The sequence below is a fragment of the Oryzias latipes genome, chromosome 16, assembly GCF_002234675.1.
Source record: "Oryzias latipes chromosome 16, ASM223467v1".
NCBI classification, from domain to species: domain Eukaryota; kingdom Metazoa; phylum Chordata; class Actinopteri; order Beloniformes; family Adrianichthyidae; genus Oryzias; species Oryzias latipes.
The window spans coordinates 10,563,164-10,590,011 of record NC_019874.2 but is presented as its reverse complement, the minus strand read 5'-3'; the positions used below and the strand labels follow the sequence as shown (position 1 = coordinate 10,590,011).

The 26,848-nt window shown below is 37.5% G+C and overlaps 1 protein-coding gene across 2 annotated transcripts in view; it reads left to right on the top strand.

Moving 5' to 3' along the window:
• The window catches only part of sntb1 (syntrophin beta 1), a 51,382-nt gene that overhangs the window by 7,280 nt on the left and 17,254 nt on the right, over positions 1-26,848 (top strand). For both annotated transcript variants that reach the window (XM_023964055.1, XM_023964054.1), the window contains exons 2-6: positions 16,739-16,976; positions 23,917-24,034; positions 24,171-24,260; positions 26,171-26,307; positions 26,422-26,618. In XM_023964055.1, coding sequence (XP_023819823.1) covers positions 16,739-16,976; positions 23,917-24,034; positions 24,171-24,260; positions 26,171-26,307; positions 26,422-26,618 — 780 coding nt within the window. The remainder of the gene's footprint in view (positions 1-16,738; positions 16,977-23,916; positions 24,035-24,170; positions 24,261-26,170; positions 26,308-26,421; positions 26,619-26,848) is intronic.

Genomic DNA, 26,848 nt, shown 5'->3' with positions numbered 1-26,848 from the left:
TTACTATACAGAACAATATTTATATCCACATTTTCTAGATGTTTCTTATAATTGTGACCACTTTTATGTTAAAAGACTTCAAAAAGAATTGACTTTTTTATTTTTGCAGATTAGAAACAGATCATATAGACAATTGGTTGCAGTTGAGATATGTTATTCGATTAGAGAGTCATGGATGAGAACATTGTCTTCAGTTTGTGCCCGTTGGAAACCTTTATAACTCTTTTGTGGCCTTAAAACCGCCTTATGACAGACAATCTCACCTGTGATGGATGAATATCATTTACCCACCTGCACAACATGAAAGGCACTGTGCTTCATCGCCTACCCTGAGCTTTTCATTTTTATTTTAACATGGAACCACCACAGGAATACCAAAGTTCTGTTATGCACGCACACCGCCTTTTATGATACTCATGAAAATACACTGATGATTCCTCCTATGGGAACACAGTGACTGCAGTGAAGATTCCCGTTGAGAGCTTATGGAGGTTTGGGAAAGGAGGAGAAGCAGAAATGGCTGGGTTTGGAGCTGAAAAGTGAATTTAATAGGAAGTTTTCAGAGGGAGAGATGGATGCTATAACACGGGGACTAAGTTAAAGGACCTATATCATGCAAAATCAACTTATTTGAGCTTTTAAGTGTATTATAATGTTAATTCCTCATGGACAACAACCCCAAAGCATTCCTTTAAATCGCTGTTCTCTGAGCACCAGCCCCTCCCAATCCCAAACAAGCAGGTTCTCAAATTGTGATGTCACAAAGTGAGGAACAGCCCCTTCAAGGAAGAGTCTGCGCTGCCAGCCCCGCCCCCAGGCTAACAAACACACCAACATTCTCTGTGGAGCCAGCGGTGATCGCCAAAACGCTTTCATTTTCTAGGCACAATATTCACATCCATCTTTGCAAAAGTTTGTGATGTGGTTTGTTTTCGTGGGTGAAACACAGACACCTTGCCACGGCCAGCCCTAGGTTGACATCATGAAATGGGCGGCACCCACAAGGAGCGAAAGGCGGAGCCTCAGAGATTGAGTCGTCTTACTTCTAGGTAGGAAAAGGAGCTGTGAAAATACAGTAACTCAATATTTCATAAAAAATTGTTCTTTAGTGTACCAAAGGTGAAATATATATAATATAAAATGATATCATATATATAGATATAGTTTACTCTGAAAGGCCTAAGAAAAGGATGATATAGGTCCTTTAAGTAAAACAGGAAAAGTACCTTTTCAGTATGCGTGTCATAGGCACTGAGCATAAAGAAAAACATATAGTCATTTATTTGACGTGAAAGTGTTGAGCAAAGTAAAACCCTATAGTGTGTAATATCTCCTCTGTTGCATGAGCAACCTTGTTAAATGTGAGAAAACAAGAGGAAACATCTGAAACGCCTCTTATAGACAGCGGTCTCAAGGGAGCGTTGTGCTGTTGTTTGCATGTTTCCACTCTATTCTCCTAGAGGGCATTTCATTTAAGTTAAAATGCTGGAAGCAGACGTTCAGTTAGGGGTAAAAGAGGGGCAACAAGTTGACCCTTTAGTTTAAATCCATCTCAAGCAGTCGATTTGAGCTTCAACTCAAATGTTCCTTTTATTTAGTCTTGGTTGGCTGTGCTCTGATCTCAGCATGTGGTCAGACAAGTAAAGGGGGAGCCGTCTGGGGAGCCCTCAGTGTTCTGCTGCTGTGCTTCTGCACTCCCAGCAGCTTTGTAGTGGTCCCTTCAACAAATGACTGTGTCGCTTTCAATGAAATTTTACTGAATAGTATGTGAATTGATCATTGAATGTATGACACCCACAGTGTTGGGTGAATTACTTCTTAAAAGTAATTGATTACTTAGTTGCTGGATCAGAACTGTAATTCAATTACTTTACTTAATAACTATTTGAAAAAATTCACTACTCGTTGCTTTGCTTTACTTTTTTTCCTCTTTTATACAAATTCTAAAGGAAAAGCAGTTTGCACAAACACAAACTTTATTTTTAAAGCAATGACCTGCAAAGTGTGAACAAGGTTCAAGGCATTCATTCGCTTCATTAGAATTCAGACTATAGTGTGAAAAATGATACAAAATAAGTTACAACACATGTGGTCTATGCCACTGCTCAAAGTGAGATGTAAAAAATACTGTTGCGCTTATATTTTTATCTATCAAATTTGAAAATAAATCAGTCTTTTGAAAACTATAAAATGCCTCCATGTTCATTTCCGCTGACTTTGGGTTTTCCATTACAATGAGTTGTTTCACCTGCGTTTGTCATTTGTACAGTTCAGCACTGCTAAGAGTTTACCCCCCCCCCCCCCCCCCTCCACGGAGTTCATTGAGCGCTAACGCATGTTGACCAGAGTCACGTGCAACTTAGAAAGAAAAATAAAGTAAGTAAGGGTAAAATATTATAGAAAACACGCCTCCCAGGAAGGAATCAGTTTGTGTTAATGGCACCAAAGAGCTGACTTTGAGTCGTTTTATTCGCCGCCGACACATCAGTCCATGGGGCGGGTCTCTGCTCTGCTCCTCCCCTGCTGCTCCTCTGGGATGAGAAGACTTCTTGCAGCATCTCTTTTTTTTCCAAATCTGTGCGCTCGTGCGTGTGTGCCAGTAACTCTGTTTTTGTGTAACCCTTGTGCTATCCTAGGCACTTTAACATTGGGAGTTGGGTCATCTAGACCCACCAGACAGTGCGCTGAACTTATTTTCTTCAATGATTTGTGATCTTCACTGGTGTCCACGGATTACATGAAATCTTTCCACCTTTGTCATGGTAGGGAGAACACGTCAATGCAAGGGTGGGGTCATCTAAGATAGCACAAGGGTTAAATTCATTTAACCGAGAGAAAATTTCAAACCTAAGTAACAAGGGTTTCTATAGGCCAGTAATTGTAATTAATTAACGAAATTTGAACTGTAAGTTCTTATGTTCCTCTGTTACTGACAAAAGTAATTCAATTACAGTAATTTGTTACTTTGAAATCCATTACCCCCAACTCTGAAGACTGGGGTCCGCAACCAGGTTTCCATTGTGGCTCTCTGGCTATGTTAAAAAATACAAACAATTTAAATGAATGAATAAGATTGTAGTTTGTGTTGTTGAAGTTTTGTTGTTTATGTTAAGATTTTAACATGTCAGATAACAAAATTATGATAAAAGGCTTAATTTACTGTAATAGCAGTTTGTTATTAAAATAGGCGTAAATGAGCTATATCATGCTTTTCTTAAGCCTATTAAAGTAAACTCTGCATAAATATGATAATATCTTACCTTTGGCACACTAAAGAACAATTTTTAAAAATGAAATATTTTGTCATTTTTGCAGTTAATTCTCCTACCCTGAAGTAAGGCTACTCGACTCTGAATTCAACCTAGAGCCGACCTCAGCAGCGTGTCTGTCTTTCGCCCAGAAAAACAAACAACATCCGAACTTTTGGAAATATCAACAAGCATATTGTGGAGCCTTACAAAAATGTATTTTTGCTGATTACCGCTAGCTCTGTGGAGAAAGTGGGTGTTTATGTTTGCCTGGGGGCGGTGCTGGCAGCGCAGACTCTTCCTGGAAGGGGCTGTTCCTAACTCTCATTAATATGAACGTGAGAACCCACTCATTTTTGTGTATTGGAAGGGGCTTGTTCTCAGAGCGCAGGTTGGTCAAAATACCACTTTGAGGTTGTTTTTTGTTAGGAATGAACATTTTACTTAAAAGTTTAAAAAGTTGATTTTGCATGATATAGGCCCCTAAAGCTCATATTATTATATTTTGCTGTCTAGTTCTGAGGCAAAGTTTGTAAAATATATAATTCCCTTCACATGTAGATTTAAAAAAAATGATTATACACCAGTTTTCTATAGTTGCTAGAGTGAAAGGAGAAAAAAGATGTAGGCGCTCCAAATATGTAGTGCCTACCTTCTTTTAGCATGTTTTTGCTAATCCTTTTTTCCATTTTTCAGTTATAATCTGACAAATAAGAGGCCTCAATAAAAGTATGTGGTGCCTGCTGGCCCACACATAAGACGCTCAAAATATTTGACAGATTCTCCCATGCTCGCTTTCAAGTGTTTAGAGTGTGGACTTCCAACAAGCTCACCCCTGATTGGCAAAAGTGGCTGCCATAGAGGCGAAAGCTCAGATCAATTTTGACCAATCGCTATTGAGTTTCTCTGGCTCCAACAGTGGCATTAGTATTGCAAAAAAAGGCGACTGAATTGACATTTTTTTGTTAGAGCCACAACTAAGCTGTCAATGGATGAGGACACACTCACTTGATCTAGTTCTCACGTGCAATCAATGGGAATGATAGAGACTCAGTTAGCTTTGGGTTTGACATACTTTGTCCTATATTGTATCATGAAACAGGTTTGCTAATTAGGCCAGCTTTTTTTGGCAGCATCATCAAGTTCTCTCAAACTGCTTGTTATAGAAAGTCTGACTCAATCATCCTTTATCTGTTGACGTATCACACGGAGCATGAGAGCCTGAAACTGAAGGCACCATGTGGACTTTATCCATCATTTACCCCTGCTCTCTTCTCAGTGTGACGTGACACAGTGTTTTCTGTCACAAAGACTCTACAGGCAGCTGTGAAGAGGCGAGGCAAGAGGACGGTTGGAGTTTTTTTTCTAAAGGCTTGTAGATCAGCACCTTGGATGCCACCAAGAATGTAGTTTGTCCCAATTTTTTCTCTTCAAACTGGTTTATTTTCATGTGACAATAACTACCATTCTGATAATAAACTGTGTTTTTTTTCCCACAATTGCCTGGTGTCAACACAAATAGCTTAAATCTTCTGTTTATGTTGTCTCATGTTATATTTTTTGGCAGTATTGAATACATTTTGCCACATTCGTCACAGTTTCTTTTAATACTTCTTTGAGTTTCATTTGATTTGCAAAGAAGAACTGATGTTACACGCAAATAGTAGTCTAAATGTCTTTATATTCAAACAATGTATTTAAAGCGATTTAAATGTAATATCTTCTTAGCTCATTGAGGCATTGTTGATTTAAGAAATAAACGTGTTACACTGACTTTGTCTTTCATCAATTATGAAGCTAAGCTTAAGCAGAAAAGAGACAACCTATCACTGATAAAGATCTGAGAGGGTAAATGATTTTCATTCGATATTTAATTTTTCATTGCTCAGAACCCCCACAGTTTAAAGGCTTATTCTTTTTTATTTATTTATTTTATACTTAAAATGCCAAAGAACTGTCACAGAGTTCTCAAAGGAAGTTTCACACAAACTTGTGTGCCCTAAGATACCTCTGTTGTAGCTTGATTTGTAAAGATCAAAATAAATACATAGAAATCTGGCTGCACGAAATGAGGAAAACTTGCGATTCGTGATATTAGTGATCCATATTGCAATGACAATATAACTTGCAATACATGAACAAACAGCAAAAAAAAAAACCTTATTTCTATTTCACTTTAACAGTTTAATTTAAATAAGAGTCAACATAACTTAAGTTCTACTCTAAATGACCCTCGTCTACATAGGACACCAACATCTAACGTGAAAGGGTCCATCCAACTGGTCAAAAGCATAAATGGATTTATTTGGTTGGTTAAATATTCAAGCTGCAATAATTTTGTTTTAGCACATTTAAGGTAACCATTCATTGCAATTTTCGTCGTCTTTTGTGATATGCGTATTGCACAGCTTGATATTGCGATAATGATAAATTTGCGATTTATTGTGCAGGCCTACATAAAATACATATAAAAAGTTGAGTTTTAAAAAAAATGGTACTAAAGAAAAGTTTACTCAGCAAACTTCTTTCTTTGCAAACAAGCTGTTATAGTCTAGTCTAGTTTTGAAAGTTCTTTTGATGTATTATACCTTTGAAGTTGCTCTCTAATCATCTTTTTTCAAAGTGTTGCCAGTGGTCTTTTATGCCGTTTTTAACCAAAAATAAAAGAAACTGTAGGACATAGTTTCTGTAGAGTGGCAGTACTTGATTAGAAATTTACCTCTGAGTTGGATTCTACACAGTTTTGTACTCCACACCACTCCCACTTCCCATCATCCATCTTTTTACACACACTCCTGCTAGGTTGCAGCTTTTCACACCCTCAACCTAAAAGCGAGCAATATTAGAGCTATCTAGCATTACAGTTTTGAGCCAGATACCAGCTCGGATGAGGAAAATGAAGATGTACATGGATCTAGTTGTCTACAAGTGGATGCATCAGAATGGAGCAGAGCAGGGAGTTTGTGGCCTGCCCAGGATATTTTTGTATACTGTATAACAAATAAGCTCCTTTCCAAAATACAGTTTTTTTCAACTGCTGCTGATTCACAATGATTTGAATAAAGAAATACTCAGAAATACAATTTTGAGGTTCATTTTCTTTATGTCCTCCATCATGAGGTTGAGCTACACATAGTCCAAATTTGGAGAGCCAAACTTAACCCCACACAGGTAAAAATGAACGAAAATATAAATGCAATACGTTTGTTTCTGCTTCCATTAATAATGAGATGAAATCAAACATCTAAAACCTTTTTCTACATTCATAAAATAACCATTTTTCTCAAATATTGTTCACAAATCTGCCAAAATCTGTGATACTGAGCACTTCTCCTTTGCTGAGATAAATTGCCTCCAGGTGTGCAATCTCAAGATGCTGATTAGTCAACATGATTATTGCACAGGTGGGCCTTAGACTGGCCACAAAAAAGGCCATTCCGAAATGTTCAGTTTTGTTTTATTGTGGGGTCTGTGGACTCAGAAAACCGGTCACTATCTGGTGTGACCACCATTACCCTCATGCAGTGCAACATCTCCTTCGAAAAGAGTTGTTTAGGTTGTTGATTGTGGCCGGTGAAATGTTGGTCTGCTCCTCCTCAATGGTTGTGAAAAGTTGCTGGTTATGGACAGGAGCTAAAACACGCCGTCATATTTGCCGGTCCAGAGCATCTAAAGCTCAATGCGTAACATGTCTGGTGAATATGCTGGCCATGCAAGAACTGGGATGTTTCCAGCTTCCAAGAATTGTGTACAGATCCTTGCAACATAGGGACCACCATTGTCATGCTGCAACATGAGGTGATGTTCTTGGATGTACGGCACAACAATGGGCCTCAGGATCTCATCACTGTATCTCTGTGCATTCAAAATGCCATCAATGAAATGCACCAGTGTTCTTCGTCTATAATATACGCCTACCCGTACAATAACCCCACTGCCACTTGTAGGGGCCACACGACAACAAGATCAATTGTCTTCGAGAGAGTCTAAAATCTTTGAGTTTTCTGAGTTTTCTGAGTTCCAAGACCCCCCCAGTAAAACCAAATGTTTCAGAGTGTCCTTTTATTGTAACAAGTGAATGTGTGTTTCAAAAACATTTCAAGTAGCACCAAGCAACCACATTTATTTAACCCTTGTGCTATCCTAGGCACTTTAACATTGGGAGTCGGGTCATCTAGACCCACTAGACCAGGGGTCAGCAACCTTTTTTACTCAAAGAGCCATTTGGGACCGCCCCTAATAAAAAAGAAAGCACCCGGAGCCACAACCCGTTTTGACATCAGTATATATATTATGCATGTATATATTATATCAAAGGTGCTCATTACGTCGATCGCGATCGACCGGTCGATCTTCAATGACATGAGTGTAGATTGCGGGCCAGAAAAAAAAAAAAAAGTACTTCTTTAAAATCCACCAGCCAATCAAAATCCTCACTGAGAAGTACGGGACTTGATTGACATGTAGATTGGCCAATCGGACATCGTCTGATGCACAAATGCACATTGTGTTCTTTAAAGGATGATACCACGGCCGCGTGTGGGAGGAGCTACTGGTTCTGGCCTGATCGCTGCATGGAGCGATGTTTTTGTCAATGCATGGTAGACACTGAGAATGTGGAGAGATCAGGTTTATTATTTTGAAGAGTTCTACTTGGTAACCATGTTTCCATGTTTGAGTTCATAAAATCATCCCAGAGAAAGTCTCTGCTTCAGCCCCGGCAGGGAAAGCTGCATCTCAATCTGACGCCCGTGTTTCAATCTCTCTGACAGAGTGTGAAGCCAAAGCCCCTCCTCCGCCTCTTTACCTGCTTTTCCTCTCTACCTGTTCACCTGTTCACATCCTCTGCAGCTGAAACTTGGTTTCTCGCGCGCTCCTCAGTGTATTCTACACAGAGAGCGCAAAATACGATAGTCGGGGCCTCCAGCGAAGCACAAAGATGAAAGAGGAGGACGCAGGTTATAGCGGGGATAGAGCGGGTTAAGAAAATGAATGGAAGAAGGCGCTCCGCTGAAGAAATATTCAATAGTGTACACATTTTATTATTAGTCTGAACTATCTTTTATTTAGAATTTTTTTTATTTTGTTAAATCAGTCCAGTGCGAAAAAAAACATCAACAAAAGCTAAAGCTGTGTTGGGCGTTTTTTGGCCGGGTCTGGCGGTTTTCAGATGACTTTTGGGCTGGAAAACTGTGACTCTATCTGGCAACGCTGGCGCGAACTCTGTCTGTCATCAGAAAGTTGCTCTCTGCCCCGCAGCAAGTCAAGTTCCCGGCAGAAGATCACTCCGCCCCGCGTGTCTCCTCCTGCTATCAGCTCTGCAGTTCTCGCCCGATAAATACAAGCTCATTACGAAGCTGTTTTTTACGTGGCACGCGCTTTGTGCGGCGCCAGCAGTGACTTTGAAATGCCATGAAAAATGAAAAAACTAAAATAAAATTTAATTATTACAAAATACTCATTATTTTCTAAAGTCACAGGGAGCCACATCAGATGGATGAAAGAGCCACATGTGGCTCCGGAGCCATGGGTTGCCGACCCCTGCACTAGACAGTGCACTGAACCTTTTTTCTTCAATGATTTGTGATCTTCACTGGTTTCCATGGATTACATGAAATCCTCTCCACCTTTATCCACCTTTGTCATGGTAGGGAGAACACGTCAATGTAAGGGGGGGGGGGGTCATCTAAGATAGCACAAGGGTTAAAAAGAAGTGTTTCACAGTGTTGGGGATAACTGACTTTCTAAAACCATTTATATCACCAAACATCTGATCGTTATCTGTTTTTTTAAGCTATTGAATTTTTAAAGCTACATGTGGACAAGATAAACCAATGTCTTTCATCCAATAACGGGAGTTATCCAATATCCAATTTGTTTGAAATATGAATATTTGCCAATATGCCAATATGTTGCAGCATGTATTCAACTTCTATAGTTCCTTGCTTTGCATCTGTCTATGTGTAAACAAAATGCAAGAGACAGAAGGCATGTGAGACCCCAAAGTCGCACTGCATAATCAAGGCTACAGCCATTTCCATTTTTTTCCTTTCAGATGACAAAGAATAGGTGATGAAAATTTCACAAATCATTAAAAACAAACTGCAGAAGCATTTGGAGAAGTTCTTGATTGAGTTATTGATAGATGAAAGGTAAAAGTTTCTAGATTTCAAATTATTGAAGTGTTTGTTTTTCTCTATCAATTTGTTTGGCTCATTTTATCTTCACCAACTATTTACGCACCAAACAGTCAACTATAAACTCAGATTTTTAGAGAGTTCCCTGTTAACTCTAAAAAAAATAATAAACCAACCATTGTTGTGGCAATTAAATGTAGCAACCAAAATGTAGCTCAATGTGTGAGTTATTTTTAAGTTTCTGCCACGTACTTATAGATAAAAGTGATGACGAGATGGAGACAGAATAGTTTAAAGAATACCTGTAATTCTCCAGTTGGCAGGAAATTAGAAAATGCCATGAGTAAGATCTCCCGCTGAGTTTGCATCAAGCAGAACTAGTTATCACCTGACATCTGCAAGAGTCTTTGTAATTGCAGTGTGAGTGCAGATGTGTGTATCTGGGAGCATTTGCCTCATCGTGTAAGTGTGTATTTTGGTGTGTTATAGGGAGTTGAGGCTTCAGCAGTTCAGCCTGCCCCCACGGTTTGTGTACTTTAAAGTTCAGGTGACTGTGTGTAGGAGGAGGCTGTGTGTCTGTTAACACAGCTGGTTGTGTCATTAGAAGAACTATCATCTCCTTCCTGCTTCCACCTCATAGAGTCTGACTCAGAGCGGATGACGGTAAAGAAAGCAGCGCGTACGGTGCTGTGTTGGTGATTATTGTTGCAATGATAATAGATGGAGTCAGTCATGTTTCCCCTCTGTGAATGTTTATACAGACGAAACAAAAGCCAGGACATGGCTCGCCTGTTTATTCTGTTGACTTTGTTTGATATAGGTAATTTCCATCCCTCCGGCTAGAATTATTTTTTTCTCAACCGTTGTGTTTTTTTTTGTTTTTTTTGTCATAGCATAGTGAACAGAAATTTAATCTGGTTTCCTGATTAAAAAATGAAAAGTTTGTTAATGTAGTGTCTGAAAATAAGAAAGTTTGGTTATAAAATCATGTCTGATGTACTTGAATTCATGTAAGTCATGCAAAAGCATAATTTCCGTTTGTTCACTCTGTGGTTATGAGGAAGAAGGGTGGTTAATATTTTCACTTATAGAAATAAAAATTAGCTGATGAGATTGAAGGCAGTACATTCTAATAAGGAAGTCCATTATTAGTGGAAACCTTGAAAAACTAGAGGGAAGACCATGAGATCATAAAACATGGAATGAGGTTTGTTTTTCAGTGTAGTAACTACTAAGTCAGAAGGAGGACAGAAACAGAACGTGTCTGAATAAGTGGTCTTTATTGAGTCCCAGTGGTGGTGGAGGGTTCAGGCTTGGAAGATTTGTGGCTTTGACAGGTGACGGAATGGAACCTTGCTTGGAGTCCTGGAGAGTGACACACGGTGATCAAAGGTGGAGGCGTAGCTGGTGGTGATTCCTGGAGAGGCAGACATAGAGTGGATAAGCTTGCAGCATGAGGCACTTGGCATAGAACTTAACGTAGACTTAGAGCGTGACATGGGTCTGAACTCTACCGCATGAAGCAGACCGAGTGACGTCGGCTGACGGGTGAGGAGTCCATATGAAGGCTGAAGGCTGATGAGAAGATTGGTGGCAGGTGTGGGGGAAGACCAGGATCCTAACAGATTGATAATCAGTCCATGCATAATTGGGATATTTGGTAACACTTTATATTAAGATTCCTTAACAAGCTTTGTTAACACATTAACAAGCATTATAAATGAATTTATAGGGTGTTAGTAAGACATTTATTAGTACAATAAGTCTAATAAGGTTTACTAAATTACTTAGTTAACACATTTACAAGCATTATTATTAGGATGTTTTCAAGATGCTAATGATGCATTTACTGATATTAGTGGTGCCTAACAAATGTGTCAGTGTTAATAAGCTTAATAAGATTTATTAACAACCTTTGTTAACAAATTAAGAAGTATTATTATTGTTTGGGGTTCTAGTAAGATATTTATTAGCATTATAGATGTCTCACACAAGCCTAAGTGTTCATAGGCTTAATAAGTTTTATTAACTAACTTAACAAATTTATAGGCTTTATTAATGTGTCAGATGCTAGTAAGATATTTATTAGCATTATAGATGTCTTGCAAATACCTGAAAGTGTTAATAAGATTTATTAACATCTAAAGTCAGACCATTGTCTTCTGAATCCATATTACTAAACTGCTTATAAGCTTTACAAATGTATTAATTAACTTTGTTAATAGTTTATTAATTGTTTTGCAGCACCTCATCTAAAGTGTGGACGTTTTTTAGCACAAACAACCACAAAGCATAAAGAACTTTATGACATTAAAACAGACTAAACATACACAAATCGTTCTGTAAAAGATATATAATAATTTAATTCAGACAAATAAAAGAATTTTAAAAACATATATACTGGTGTTGGATGACGCTATGATGATCATAGCTGATAAGGATAAAGTATTAGCATCTATCCTGAGTGAAACATTCATTGCAAATCCCATCACCAGGAGACAATCCTCTGCATTCAATGCCAACTGCATTCAACCACTGTTGCCTTGCTTCAAAGTCCACAAGAAAGTTGCACAAGCCAGTCATTTTTGAAGAACGAAGACAATAAACCTACAGGAGCCATGCTAAAGCTAACACGCTAACGACCGACTGGTACAGAATCAAAGACGGGCGGGGCTTTTTTCGTCACCTGTGTGAAAGCAAAGTCTAAGAGGCCATTCAATTGGCTAAAAGTGAGCACGCCTGTTTTGCTGATGAGTTTGATTGACAGATTCATTAGCCAATGGTGACATTAGTTAACCTGCCCATCTTTGATTATGAATCTTTTTTTTATTTTATTTTTTTTTATGAATCGATGGGCAGGTTAGCGTGTTAGCTTTAGCATGGCTCCTGTAGGTTTATTGTTTTCGTTCTTCAAAAATAACTGGCTTGTGCAACTTTCTTGTGGACTTTGAAGCAAGGCAACAGTGGTTGAAGGCAGTTGGCATTGAATGCAGAGAACTGTCTGCTGGTGATGGGATTTGCAATGAATGTTTCACTCAGGATAGATGCTAATACTTTATCCTTATTAGCTATGATGCTAGAGTCATCCAACACCAGTATATATGTTTTTAAAAACAAATTATTTTTCTGAATTAAATTATTATATATCTTTTACAGAACGATTTGTATATGTTTAGTCTGACTTAATGTCATAAATTTCTTTTTAAAATCTTTATGCTTTGTGGTTGTTTGTGCTAAAAAACGTCCACACTTTAGATGGGGTGCTGCAAAACAATTAATAAACTATTAACAAAGTTAATTAATACATTTGTAAAGCTTATAAGCAGTTTAGTAATATGGATTCAGAAGACAATGGTCTGATTTTAGATGTTAATAAATCTTATTAACACTTTCAGGTATTTGCAAGACATCTATAATGCTAATAAATATCGTACTAGCATCTGACACATTAATAAAGCCTATTAATTTGTTGAGTTAGTTAATAAAACTTATTAAGCCTATGAACACTTAGGCTTGTGTGAGACATCTATAATGCTAATAAATATCTTACTAGAACCCCAAACAATAATAATACTTCTTAATTTGTTAACAAAGGTTGTTAATAAATCTTATTAAGCTTATTAACACTGACACATTTGTTAAGCACCTATAATATCAATAAATGCATCATTAGCATGTTGAAAACATCCTAATAATAATGCTTGTAAATGTGTTAACTAAGTAATTTAATAAACCTTATTAGAATTATTGTACTAAAAAATGTCTTACTAACACCCTATAAATTCATTTATAATGCTTGTTAATGTGTTAACAAAGCTTGTTAAGGAATCTTAATATAAAGTGTTACCGGATTTTTTTTTAAATACCAAAAGAAAAAAATGTTTTATATAAACCAGAATTCTCACCCAGAATATTACTGGTGCTTCTGACAACAATGTTTTTAGCAGGAGTTCAAATTATTTCAATTTAACTTCATAAAACCTACTAGTAAACATACTTAAATGAAACAGTTATTCTCTAGAAATATCATAGATGATATCAATATTACATATTAGATTAATAGAAGGTACACCGATTATAATGGGGTTTATAAAGAGTAACTAAGTGCTTTGCCACTTTTTAAAAGTTTTATTGGAAATGAGAAATTTGACATTTGTGTTTTTTGCTGTTAAAGAATTTACTTAAAGTTCAATGCCACCTTTATATCATTAAAATGATCTTTATCTTTGCTTTATATTTGTGTCACAGGATTGTAAAATCTTGAAGATTTTACAAGGAAAAATCTCTTTTTAGCACATGTTGTCTGAAGAAATATAGGCTTAGACCTCATCAAGTACTGGCAAAGGCCAATAAAGACAAGCTGCAAAGACTATTCCACAGTTACAGCTGTTTTTTTAAGTGGAAGATGAGTGTGTTTAGAGAGCAAACACAGAAATTGAAAATAAACAATTGTGGTTTTATGTGGCACATCTTAAATCAGTCATCTAAAGGATTTTCACAGCATTTGTGAAGCATGGTTTGCACAAGAGAAGTGAGCAGCAGTCAGCAGAGGTGAAGAAGTGCAGTGGTACATTCAGGTATCAACACAAGGACCACTTTCTACTATCTACACAAAAAAAAGAATAGCAGTAGAACAGAAAATGAGAAACAAAAAGGTATTTAACATATTTGTCATATGCAACAACAAAACAGTCTTAATTCAAACTGAAGCAGCATGAACTTTGTATTCTCTCAAAATTCTCTTTTTCCCCTCTTTTGCCAACAGCAATGATTGCAAGTGCAGATTGTCATTTCATCCATTTGTTCACCTATAACAACGTCTATGCACCATATTACAATCATTCAATTTATGTTGTTGATAGTTCATAGCACATTCTATGATTTGGCTTCTCAAACTCAGGCCATTTTTCTATATAATTTGCTTCAAGGATACTCAAAGAAAGCATAATTTAAAGCAGAAATCACTTTTTAGTTTAACTTCCTATGCATCACAAAGAGAAAACAGACACTGCCAGAGGTAGGAAACCACAGACCTGTGGTTTTCATGACGTACATTTCTGCGTGCTGTATCTCAGCTATGCTTTCATTGTGGAGGAAGTGTTTTGTCATTACAGGCATGCCTCGGGCTTTAGCTGACGTATTCTGTCTTTTTGAAAGCTTGTACAAAGCTACATCTATCCTCTCTTTGACAGTGATGGAAATGATGTTTTCTGGAGTTTAATAATTGTTTTCTAAATTAATATTCCCACTTCAATTATCTTTGGATCTGTTGTAAATGTGTTCCCAGTGTTCTTTTCTATTATATATTTTTTGTTTTTAGCTTAAATACAAAAAAAACCTGTGCTGTTTTTTAGGACATAGTTTCTGCAGAGCAGCAGCAGTTCATCAGAAATTCACCTCTGAGTTGTGGGCGAGACTGTTGCTGCACAGTAAGCCTTCCCTCATTTCCCATCCTCCCTTTGTTTACACTCTCTCCCTCTAGCTTACAGCCCCTCACAACCCCAAGCTAACATTAGCAGTTCAGCAAAAATGGCGAGCAATGTTAGAGCTATCAAGCTGTACGGTTGTGGGCAAGATGGACCAGAGGTCTTTAAAGTAGCTGAATCTCCTGACCTGACCTTATCAGAGCTGTAAATTCAGAAAAGGTAATATTTACATCATTATTAATAAATACTAACTTCAGTCATCACAGGGATTTCATCTGCTTGTGCTCAGGCTCCTCTGTTGCTCCATCATGGTTGCAACAAAAGTGTTGCAGCAACTCACGCTTATGTTCCCCTTCCTTCTGCTCTTACTCTTCTGTTGGTCCATAGATGGTTCTGTCTCGTAAATCCCAAGTCCTCATCTACTTTATACTTTTACTGGGGTCAGGGAAGCTTGTTACATCCCACAGAGCTCTTGATTATACCAAGAATAATTCACATTGGTGGTTTTCAAACCCCCATACGCCAATTACCAAGGCTAAGGATACGCCAATTAAACATTGGATTGTACCAACCATCTTGAACATTTGGGACACAAAGAGCATGCCAAATACCAGCTTTGTCTTTGCCTTGTCTGTATCTATGCCTGGTCTCCTTTCTTCTGACTTCCTTCAAAAGATAGACATGAAACGGTGGTAATCAAGCCTCCAGCGATTCACAGTCTAAATTGTACACTCCACTCTATGTTGCTTGACTGATTGGACGGTTTCCTGGGTTTTAAGCGTTAGCTGCTTATGTGGGTTCAGTGGGGGTGCAGAGGGAAGCCTCCATGTTTAGGAAGTTCGTCCTCAATCTGTCTGCCTGTTGCTGCATTGAAAAGGAGCGCCCACTCACAATTCATGAGATGTGACGATCCCGATGATATCTGCAGGATCTCATCATATCGAACATTTGTTGTGTATGCAGCATCCTAACGTTCCTGTTAAGTGATACCTCAGTCAGATCTTCCTTTTCAAAGACGTTGATCTCGGTGGGATTTTCTTTTCGGGCTAAAGAAATTATAAAAAGATAAACTAATGAAGCAGAAGATGAAAAGACACTGAAGTGGGTTTGGGCTTTTGGCATGTGTGTTGCTTTAAATTCAAACTGGCTGTGAAGAGGGTCCTCTGTGCCAGCTCATTGTATAACAATAATCTATGACTGAGCCTCCTGCTGTCTGCAGCAAACATGAACTCCAGCATTTGCATGCCTTTTAATAATAAAATAAAGTGTTTCCACATTGCTTTAGTTCTCCTAATTAGGTCTTTGGAAAGGAGGAGGCAGATTGTAGAAATGGGGAGTTATGGCATGCAGTGCAGCGTGTTGCAGTTTGAAGTGACCCTATAAATGCCATCAAATGGTAAAAATGTCTAGATCTGGTCATAACACGTGCATTTCCAGCAGAATTTCATGTACTGACATGTTTTTGCAATTGCACACCCTGCTGTGTACCCTTGCACGACTCTTGAAGAATCATTAGTCTCCCTTCCACGACTGTCTGAAAAACAGGACCCTCCACTGCGCAGTGAATAAACTGTGTCAGTGTTGACTGGATACTGCTTTCTCCAGAGTATACCAAAAAATTAAATCAAATAAAGTTTCAAAGGCAACACATTCAAACTGAATTCAGATTTTTTTGGGTAAATTTGTTTTTGCATTTCATAACCCAGCATTCTGATTAGATCACTTTGGATCTAATCATGAATAAAGATAGACTTAATGAGTCTTTTCTTTTAGTAAATGTACATATTAGAACTAAAAGCAGGATAAAATTAGGGATCTATATAGCTTTAAATATTGACTATATAAGGAGTTACAAGGTCAAGTAAATGTAAAAAGACTGGTTTTTACTGTCTTTGTATTGACTAAGCAATGCTTTTTTCCTTTCCAGTCAAATATATGCGTGAGGCCACACCGTATGTCAAAAGGGGTTCTCCTGTGTCAGAGATCAACTGGGAAACTCCGCCCCCTGAATCCCCCCGTCCTAGCAGCCCTCACATCAGCCCCTCCCCTGACCTTCCCAGTCCTTCTACCCCGCCTGCACCACCCCTGAATGGTGACAGGAGGTGCATACCCCTGAAGATGTGTTATGTAACACGAGGAATGACCACACCAGATCCTGAGAACAGGTAGGTGGAAGCTCCTTTGAGCAGTTTCCATCATTTTGTGTATAGCTTCTTCCCATTAAAATAATGTTCCTCTTTTAACAAAATATATTTTAAAATATATAACATGCATTATTGTTCTTAAACCTTTTCTAGCATTATGGTATCAGAGAAAATAAAAAGTCTAAAAACCTCCTCTAGTTAAAATCGTGGACATATATCCTCTAGATCTATATTCTCTGAATAGCAATACTTTAGTTGAATGGAAATACTTTGCTATGATTAACAATGTTCAAAAAAAGGGGGACTGAACAAGAAAAAGTTATCAATAATAGGAAATAAGGCAAAATCAAACCTTTTTTTTCTAACCAGACTGTATATATATATATATTTCTATTTTTGGTATCAATCTTAGCATAGACATTAATAGAAAACTATTCTCTTCTGAAACCCGCCCCCAGTGGTCATTTCAGGAACTGTGACTTTGCGTACCGGATTTTCTTGGTCAAAATGGAAGTGTTTTATTATCATGAAAGTTTAAAAATGATTCATTTTGTCAGGCTTTACTCAAGCACATTTGATTTTATTCCAGCCATTTTGGATGGTTCTGATTGACAGTAATATTCAGGTGAATGGAGACACAGGAAGGATTTTTTTCTTAGATTTAAAGCAGTCTGTTTCCGGCATCAGCCTCCACTTTAGTGTCCCTTCCACCACAGTGTTTTCTCTCCCTGTGAGCAATACTTTATCATCCATCCTCCCTGCTGCCTGTTTTTACCATCTTTCCTTCTTGTTTGTGCTTTCCTGCAGCTTGTGATTGTCCTATCCCCGTCTTCTCTTTCATCATCCGTGTTCCCAAAAGAAAGATGAGTTTCTTTTTCCATCAGGCTCTGAATCTCTCTTCATGATTTCGTTTTTCACTCTTCACAGTTCTGAGAGTTTCCCTGTTAATCAATCCCTTCATCGGCATGTCATTTTGTGCAGAACTAAACCTCGTGAAGAGAAGGAAAGAAACATCAACGACAAGCCACAGTAGTAAAATGTGACCCTGTAGGTCTAAAGTGTATATTTGCAGATCAGTTGTGATTAACCTGACAAAAACAAGAGGGCAAAAGGTTACCGTGATACCCAAAAATAAATGTTTCTTTTGTTGAATATGATTGTATGTCTAATTAATGAAGCTTGTTCTTAATTGGAAGCAGGCGGCAGGGTGATTTGTTGGTCAACTCACAGCCAGAAAGCTTCTCGTTGAAATCTCTGCAGGTATTTGGTTGAAGAATTTGATTTCACCCGCACAGCGTAAAAAGGATATAATTAGTTTATTATTTAAAACTGAATAAAGGTTTGAGTGCTGTTGTTCTTGTTGTGTTTTTTTAATGTTTATCTGTGTGTGGCCTTGTAATTAATTGGCAGCCCATATAGCCAATACTCTGCACCGATTGTGCCAGCAAATCCTGTGACCATGTAGAGGATAAAAAGGCTTATAGAAAACGAACAAAGGTGTAAAGCGGACACGAATATGCAAATTTACATAAGAGCTGTTGCTTTTAAACCTGAAAACTAAGATGTGAGAGACCAGCTGCAAATCTGCCTCTTTTCTCAAATCTGAAACAAAGGGTTAGATGATCAGTTTTAACTAGGCACATTTAATTAAGTCCTGCAGCAGTCATGGATTGCAAGGACCAGATTGTTTTCGCAATTAAGAAAAAAAAAATGCAGGAGGTCCAAAAAATCCTTAAAGATGAGGAATAAGCCCCAACAGACATGAACAGTGCGCAGTGCGAATGGCTGCATAACAATTTTCAGCCATTCAATATTGCTGCAGAATCTTCTATATTGTAATCGGAATTACTATCTATTACTATGGCTTGCAACAGTCCTGAGCTGCAATCCTTCGCAATTCTTCTTTCCTTCTATGCTTTTTATCAAAACCCCCCCCCCCCCCCCCCCTCCAGGTAGGTGGAAGCCCCTTTGAGCAGTTTCCATTATTTTGGGTGTAGCTTCTTTCCCTTTAGAATAATTTTCCTCTTTTAACAAAATTCATTTTAAAATATATAACATGCATAATTGTTCTTAAACCTAATTTTTCTTAAATCTAGAATATTTGAACCAGAGAAAAATAAATAGTCTAGAAATCTAAAGCAAAAACCGTGGGCATATATCCTCTGGATCAATATTGTCCGACTTCAACTATAGAAATCTGGACAGCAAAAACAAAGTTTAATGTTTAAGATTTAGTGTTGCATTGTTTTGATGTCTGTGCATTGTCATTGTTAAACAGCTAAGGGGTAAGAAAATCTGGGAAATTTTTATTGTTAGAGATTTCTTTTTGCACTTTGTGTTAGAAACTAGTGTTTTAATTTTTGTTTAGATAAAAAAAAGAGGGCACATTTTGTGTACATTTCAGGATAATTGGTGCTATTTATTTTCTTAATTTTTTTTCACTTAGAGTGCCTTTAATTTTTTTATAAAAAAAAAATTAAAGAATCTACCAAGTTTCTGCTGAAGAGCCTACAGGACAGCAGAACGTAACTGCAGATGGAAAACATCAATAAACAAATCTATTAAGAAATGACCATGAGCATTGCTGTTCCCATTAAAAAAAATGTCCCTGCCTGAATGATGACGATACATGGGATGTAGCATAATATGAACATACTAGATAAAAGAGTTTGATTCTGGATTTATTAACCTTTGATAGAACAACTTTTAAGTATTTAAACTAATGTTGATTAAATTTTACCAGAAATGGTACTATTTATTTTTGACACAGATTCTGAAGTTAATTCCTTATTAGACATTTTGAAGGCCTTTTAAATTGCATATTTTAATCAATGGCTTCATTTCTTGGGATCCAGCAGTTTTGCTTCAGCTCCATTAATCATTGAATTTCAGTTTCTTTGTGCGTTGGCTGTTTGTACCTTGCAAAGCGATCCGTTTCCTCTTCAGCTTCTTACAGAGTGCAATATTTTACTATTTCATTAGAAAATGTCATCATATCTTGTTCTTTACACAAATCTGTTGTGACCTGCTTTGAGTGAGGCTCTCTTGAAGCTTAATCTTCAGAGAAACCTTGTCTTTAATAATTCTGCTTTCAGTGCTCACTCTTCTCTGGTGTGTTAGTGTGTAGTTATAAAATCCAAATGATGATGTTTTAAGTCCTACTCCATTATTCCATTTATTATTGTGGTGTCTTTTTAAAGATCTTATTCTAGCACATCCATCTCCCACTGACTTACAGCATCCTGAAATTATTAATGCAGAACTTGTCATGTTTTTTTAACCTGCATTTACTCAAACTGTTATCTTTTTTTTACACTGAGATTTTCTAAAGAACCATTTGTCATCTATAGATCAATAATTTCATTTAAAATCAAAACAATCTTTATGAATCAAATTAAAACTTTAAATAAAGCTGATTGATTATTGATGTCCTAGTCCATGGTATGAGCATGAGGGAGGCTGGACAAAGCAAAGAGTACAACCAAACATCAGTAAATTCACTCTGTCCACCATAATCCGAAGATTTAGAGAAGAGAACAGGTAAATACATTTTACTGACATTATAGTACAGTATGTTTTTACAAGTGCTCCGTGTAAATTCAAAAGATTTCTGTTTTTTTCTTTTTGTACAAGTCCTAAATGCAGAGGTTTTCTGCATCATGCATTTAGCCTGCAGACAACTATAAACTTTTATTTCTCTGACTTCCCGTCCTGAGCATTGTGATTTTTATTTTTCTACGTAGTGTTTCGTTGCCGTTCAATGTTGCTTTTAATTTGACTGACTCGGCGCACAATTTCACAACAAAGTTCACTTTTGAGCACAGATTGAACTGTTTTGAGGTGAAAGTTTGGTTTTGCAAGAAGAGTCTGATGTTTTGTGACTGTAGCTTGAAAATTGGGTTTTGTGCTCACAGTTTAGAGAAAAGGAGAGCAGCTTTCAAGAAAAGTGTCTTAACAATCTAGAAAAACTTTGAAAAAATATGTTTCTAGTTTGCAATTTTTTTATGCTAAAAGATCATTTGCACAATAAAAAAAATTAGTGAATATAATCTGGGTCTGTAGCTCTGAGTAATAAAATTACCTTAAGGGTTTGTTAAGATATTCCTGTACTATTAGGAGGTGTTTCTTTTTTTTAGTGTGTGATCACTTTGTGATTGAGGGTTATCTTGTTGGTGTACAGTCTGCAAATAAGTCAAGGATGGTTTTTGTTTTTAGCTAATTTTACTGAGGCTAAAAGCCTTAATATTAGTAATGAGCCTAACCTTGATATTCACATGTAAATGATTCAGGATTGCAAAGATTCATCCTCCATAATTCACGTCTATAATATTGTTTTAATAATATGTATATAATAGTTAAAATGTATGTAAATGTCTATAATATGTATTTTAAATATAAATACACATGTTGAGAAAGTTTTTTATTCTAATATTTTTACACATTCAAATCCTTGAAAATTGTTAGAAGTCATTTCACTAAATGAACTAAAAGGTTATTTGTTAAAAAGGTAAGGAGGTTTATTAAATAAAGAAACCCCAACATCCAAACACACTACCTCACTCACTACTAATAACCCTTACCTTACTGCTAAATAAATAAAAATATCTGATTTATGAAGTAAAAACGAAGGGAAAGCTGTTGGTTGTCAAAATTTGTAGTTTACATTTGTGGCTGATAGAAAAAATCCTGCTATGGAACTTTTGCTGATATCTTCATAGAAGTGGTAGATCCCTTAAGGGTAATCCAGAGTTGAATGTTCCCTGTGTTGCTCATAATGTTTGTTTTATTACTGAGACATTTATTCCAGGATTTAATCAGGCTATCATCCAGTGACCGTGAGTTTTTGCTGTTGACACATCATTTTTGTGTGCACATTGATAAAGTTTCGTGACCAATCACGGACAGTGAGACAAAGCCCTCTTTGACTCACCCATAAATGCTTGGCAAATGTTTAAAAGAAGGTATATACTCACAAGAAAATATGGCAGGTCAAATGCTCATATTTATACCGTAAAACTATGATTATAGTCAGACTTTGCCTGTTTCCTAGTCATAACCAATAGTTAAAGATTTCTTAACATGAGCCTACAAAGTATTTGTTTTACAATGTAAAGGATGACATGGTTTAAGAGACGTTCTGCCTGAATGAAACTTGTTCACTCTTTTTGCTAGACTATGACCGATTTGCATCCAATTAACTGTTTTTTAAATCCAGTTTAAATCCTGTTTAAAGTCTGATAACAGATGCAGAACAGTCGTTTGTGAGGACAAGTTCAATGGTTAAAATAGTTACTAAAGTATCACTACCTCAGCCACGCCAGAGAAAATGTGGAGAAATTAATGTCTTTTGTCAAAATTGATACTTTTTTTTGATGATGCCCACAAATTTTGTTTAAGAACATTTTTTTAATGACCAAAGTGTTTAGAAGTGTTGTATTCAGGCAACATGTCAGGCAATGGGATATTGAAGCAATAAACATTCTTAGCCAAAATCTCATCAGCAGCCTACAGAGCAAATGTAAGAAAAAGGTACAGAGCAGATCCGCTAAACATGTGTGGTGAAAAATTATGAGGCTTATATGTGTAATGGAACTGTTGATTCATAGGATAAAGATTCAGAATAAACGCGTCCAAACCCACTGCAGTATAAAGATGATTACATTATTAATATAGCCGCAAACTGTAGAGACACAACATAGGACTAACTAGATTTTCCTTTGAAGCAGTTTTGGTCAAATGTATTCTTTTTTTTATTTTTATGTTTGCCTATATACCAGTACATTTAATTTGTTTTTAACAAAACGATGATAAAAATATTAATCTCTGAATTATTTAATTAAGATTTGAGCAGCTGCTATTGCAAAATAGTAAGAATTACTTGTTAAGGATGAATGTGTGTTTATTATGGCCACTTTGTTCACAACGACCACTTTTCTAGTTAGTGTTTTAATCTTCTGGTAGTAATTATCCAAGTTTCCATTGTCCTCATTATTCTGATTGGTCCTTCATCTAAGCCCTGCCCCCACGTGCCAGAAAGAAGCCAAAAGTTGAAACTGGAAAAAAAAGTTTAAACTGGAAAAAAAGATTTTACAATTTGAAAATTTGAGTTTTCAGCCTTAAAAGCTGAATATTTGAAACGGAAAGAAGTCAAGGTTATTTTCGATTTTCACAAATCCCTTTTATGTGGGTCTATCATGGGTCTGTCACTTTTTCAAAGTCTGTTTTTGGTTTTATTAATTTTAAATTTCAACTTCAGTTTTTCAGCTTTCAGTTTCCATTTGTTGTATTTCGCTTTTCAATACTTTTGGCACTCAATTGTCACCGTATTTTTGAGCCCACTTCTGATTTGTGTTAATTTCTTACTTCTTTGCTGTCTTTTTTGCTACTTTTTAATATCTCTCCTCATTAAGTGCAGCAGTTTTTCTATTCTTTAATACATCTGTTTTACACATAAAAACACTTAATGCTGCACAATAAAGCAATTTTTCACTGCCTTGTACATCATTGGCAGCAACAATTTGTAAACATTTATCTTCACTGAGCAGACAACAGCAGCTGCATTCAGAGAGACGACAAGGATAGGCTCCTTCTTTTCAGGCTGCTAATGTCCCTACTGTAAATGATATCGGCAGATTAGTCATGGAAATTTGCTGGAAGACGTCATGATAGACCCACACAGAATGTGTGAGCAAATCTTCCTACTCTCTACTTGTACCATCTCAGATTTTAGAACACCTTAGTTCATCCTTCTCACTAAAAATATTGGATAAGAACTGGTGCATCTGTAAAAATTAAAGCCTCAATTGATACATTTGTTATGAAAAAAGTATTAGTTGAGACAAAATACGAGTTAAATGACATAATTTGATTATATTTGGTCATTTGAAATATCTTTTCCGTAGAAACTTTGTTACTGATCTTTGAGAAGTAAAATATCTTGTTTTGTTTTGTTTTCCTCCAGACAACTGGAGCTGCATTCTCCTGATGCCAGGCACACCGTGGTGCTGCGGTGCCCAGACCAACCATCTGCCCTGTCCTGGTTTGCTGCCATACACTCTGTCCTCTCAACGCTGACGCAGGTCTGAGACCGATTTTGTAAAGAAAAATCTCATCATCAGCATGAATTAAATTTGTCGGCTGCCATTATTCAGCTTCTAGGAACTGTTTTCATTGTTCTGCTTGACAAAAGATAATGTGGACTGTTACCGTACTCAGAGGGTTCTAGCAGAGGTCATCCAAAACACATCCAGGACCGGGATCGCTGGCAGCAAAGAGATACGGCACCTGGGCTGGCTGGCAGGGAAGGTAGGAATGCGTCTTTGTGTTGTCAACTAGGATATCTGTCCAATGTGCATAGCAATACTTTAAGGGGTTGTATTTGAATCCCAATAACAGTACTTATTGCGGTCACAGAAGTTTTTAAAATATTGATTATAATTGCACAAGAGGCTGCACGATGGCACAGTGGTTAGCGCTCTTGCCTCACAGCAAGAAGGCCCCTGGTTCAAGTCCTGCCTTTCTGTGTGGAGTTTGCATGTTCTCCCTGTGCATGCGTGGGTTCTCTCCGGGGACTCCGGCTTCCTCCCTCCATCCAAAAACATGCTTCAAAGGTTAATTGGTCACTCTAAATTGTCCATAGGTGTGAATGTGAGTGTGCATGTGATATGTGTGACCCTGTCTAAGGCGTCCCCTGCCTTTGCCCATAAGTGTCCGGGATAGGCTCCGGCAACCCCGTGACCCCGAAAGGGACAAACGGAGGAAGATGAATAATTGTGCAAGAATTATAATCAATATTTTTAATAAAGTCATCTGAAACAAAATAAAACAACTGTGTGCCTGAAGCTGCCACATTTCCCCCCTTTTTGTGGGGATTGTGTTGGCGGTGATGCATATCTGTCGCATAATGAGCTTATTTTTCCAGCAAACGGTCATAGGTTTTGTTCCTTTTTTACATACTTATGGAGATTATGAATCCTGCAGCTTTTTTTCCTACTTTATTGGTTTGACAACATTGATGAAACTCTTGAGGGTACAGTATAATGATTAAACCAGGCTTGCTCAGTTTAGACAGGACAATGTTGTCCAAGCAATTCACATCAGGCACTACGTTAAAGTGGTGTTTTAGCCACTATAACAAATAAACAGAAAATTCTATAGTGAAATTCATCAAATGTTTGCTTTAACACCCTTTGATTTTTTTTTACCGTTAGACTGCCTTTGCCTTTCAACCCTATGTTTATCTTTGCATGTCAAGAACACGGTCTTGCTTTTGTGCTTGTATGCAAAATTCACAGAAGCGTGCACACACATGCACAAACACACACACACACAGCCAAAAGTAAACTTCCCCCTCTTTTACACTCAACCACCTGAGCAAAAACATGTCTACGTCTTTCTAAATTAAGCACAGTGAATTTGCCAAATATTTGATCCTCCACATGAAATACAATACTGTCGTGTTACTTAGCAACTTATAACTTATGTTATGTTAAAAAGGTAACCTTTGACCCTCCGAATCCCACAGTATGATTGGTAGAGACAGAACTTCAAAGAGCAGCTTAGGATCCCATGGCTCGGCTGCAGATAATCTACCATAATGAGAACCGTTCTGGAGCATAGTCACATAAAATTCACATGAATCGTGTCGATGTGCGGGTGTGTGCGTGTCCTTTAGTGAGAGGGTTGTAGAGAGGAGTGGGTAAGGGGGGGGGGGGGGGGGGTTGAATACATAAAGAATGTACCTGCTTTTGCACACCAATTACATTTTATTTTAGCTCAGTCCCTGCAGGATACATAAAAGAGAATCTCGACATTTTGGTTTTGGACTCAAAATAAAGGCTTTTACTCGCTGAATACCCACACAGAAAATGTGCTGAGACAGATTAACTGTTGGAAAGGAAGTTTTTACCTCACATTTGGGAAGAATGGAGTAAACTAGCTGCTTAAAGTTAAGTTGATCCATTGTGTTTTGCGGTTTTCTGCAGGTTTTTAAGGAATTTTCTTTTAAATAATTTTTCTGACTCTTGTCTTAAGCAAGGCAAACAAAGGGGAACTTTATTTAACACATTTAACCCCTGACATGGCACAGGGGTTGTTTTGTTTGTTATTAGTCCCTGTAAATGTGTCCTTTTAAGCAAACCCTATTGTTATAACTTGAATTGTATGGCTGCAGTAGCTCCTGTTTTATTGTTTTTTTGTGTGTGTTTATGCCACAGACGGAGAGCGAGAAGCAGTGCTGGAAGCCCGTTTTTGTGGTGATGACAGAGAAGGACCTGTTACTGTACGACTGTTTGCCACGAGGCAAAGAGGCCTGGCAGAACCCTGCACACATTTTTCCACTTTTAGCAACACGGTAGGTAATCCATGTGCAAATAAGTTATGGATCTGTGTAGTGTGTTAACTGCTTCAAATGTCAGAACAACAATTATTCTTCCTTCTGCTTGCTTTTGTGCAAATTGTCGTGTAGGCTGGTCCAGTCGGGTCCTGATCGGGGATCGCCTCGCTCTGGTACAGAGCTGTGCTTCGCCACTCGGACTGGCACCAGACTCGGCATTGAAACTCATATTTTCCGAGCTGAAACCACTAAGGATCTGTCCATGTGGACCAGACAGATAGTCAACGCATGTCATGCTTCAGCCGAGATGATTAAAGAAGTCACAACAAGTGAGTGGCATCATCTGAGACAGTCCCATTGAGGTTTGGCAATACCTCCATTTAACCATGCACACTGAAATACGAAATCTGTCGCGTTGATGTGGAAGTAGCAGAGATTTGTTTTAGATTGCTTTTCTGCGGTCATAAGGAATGCAGGTGAAGCCACAACATAAAGCTGTGGTGCACATGCAAGCGGGGGGCCCTGCATCCAGGAGAGGGTTTGTGATGTAATCTGAGGG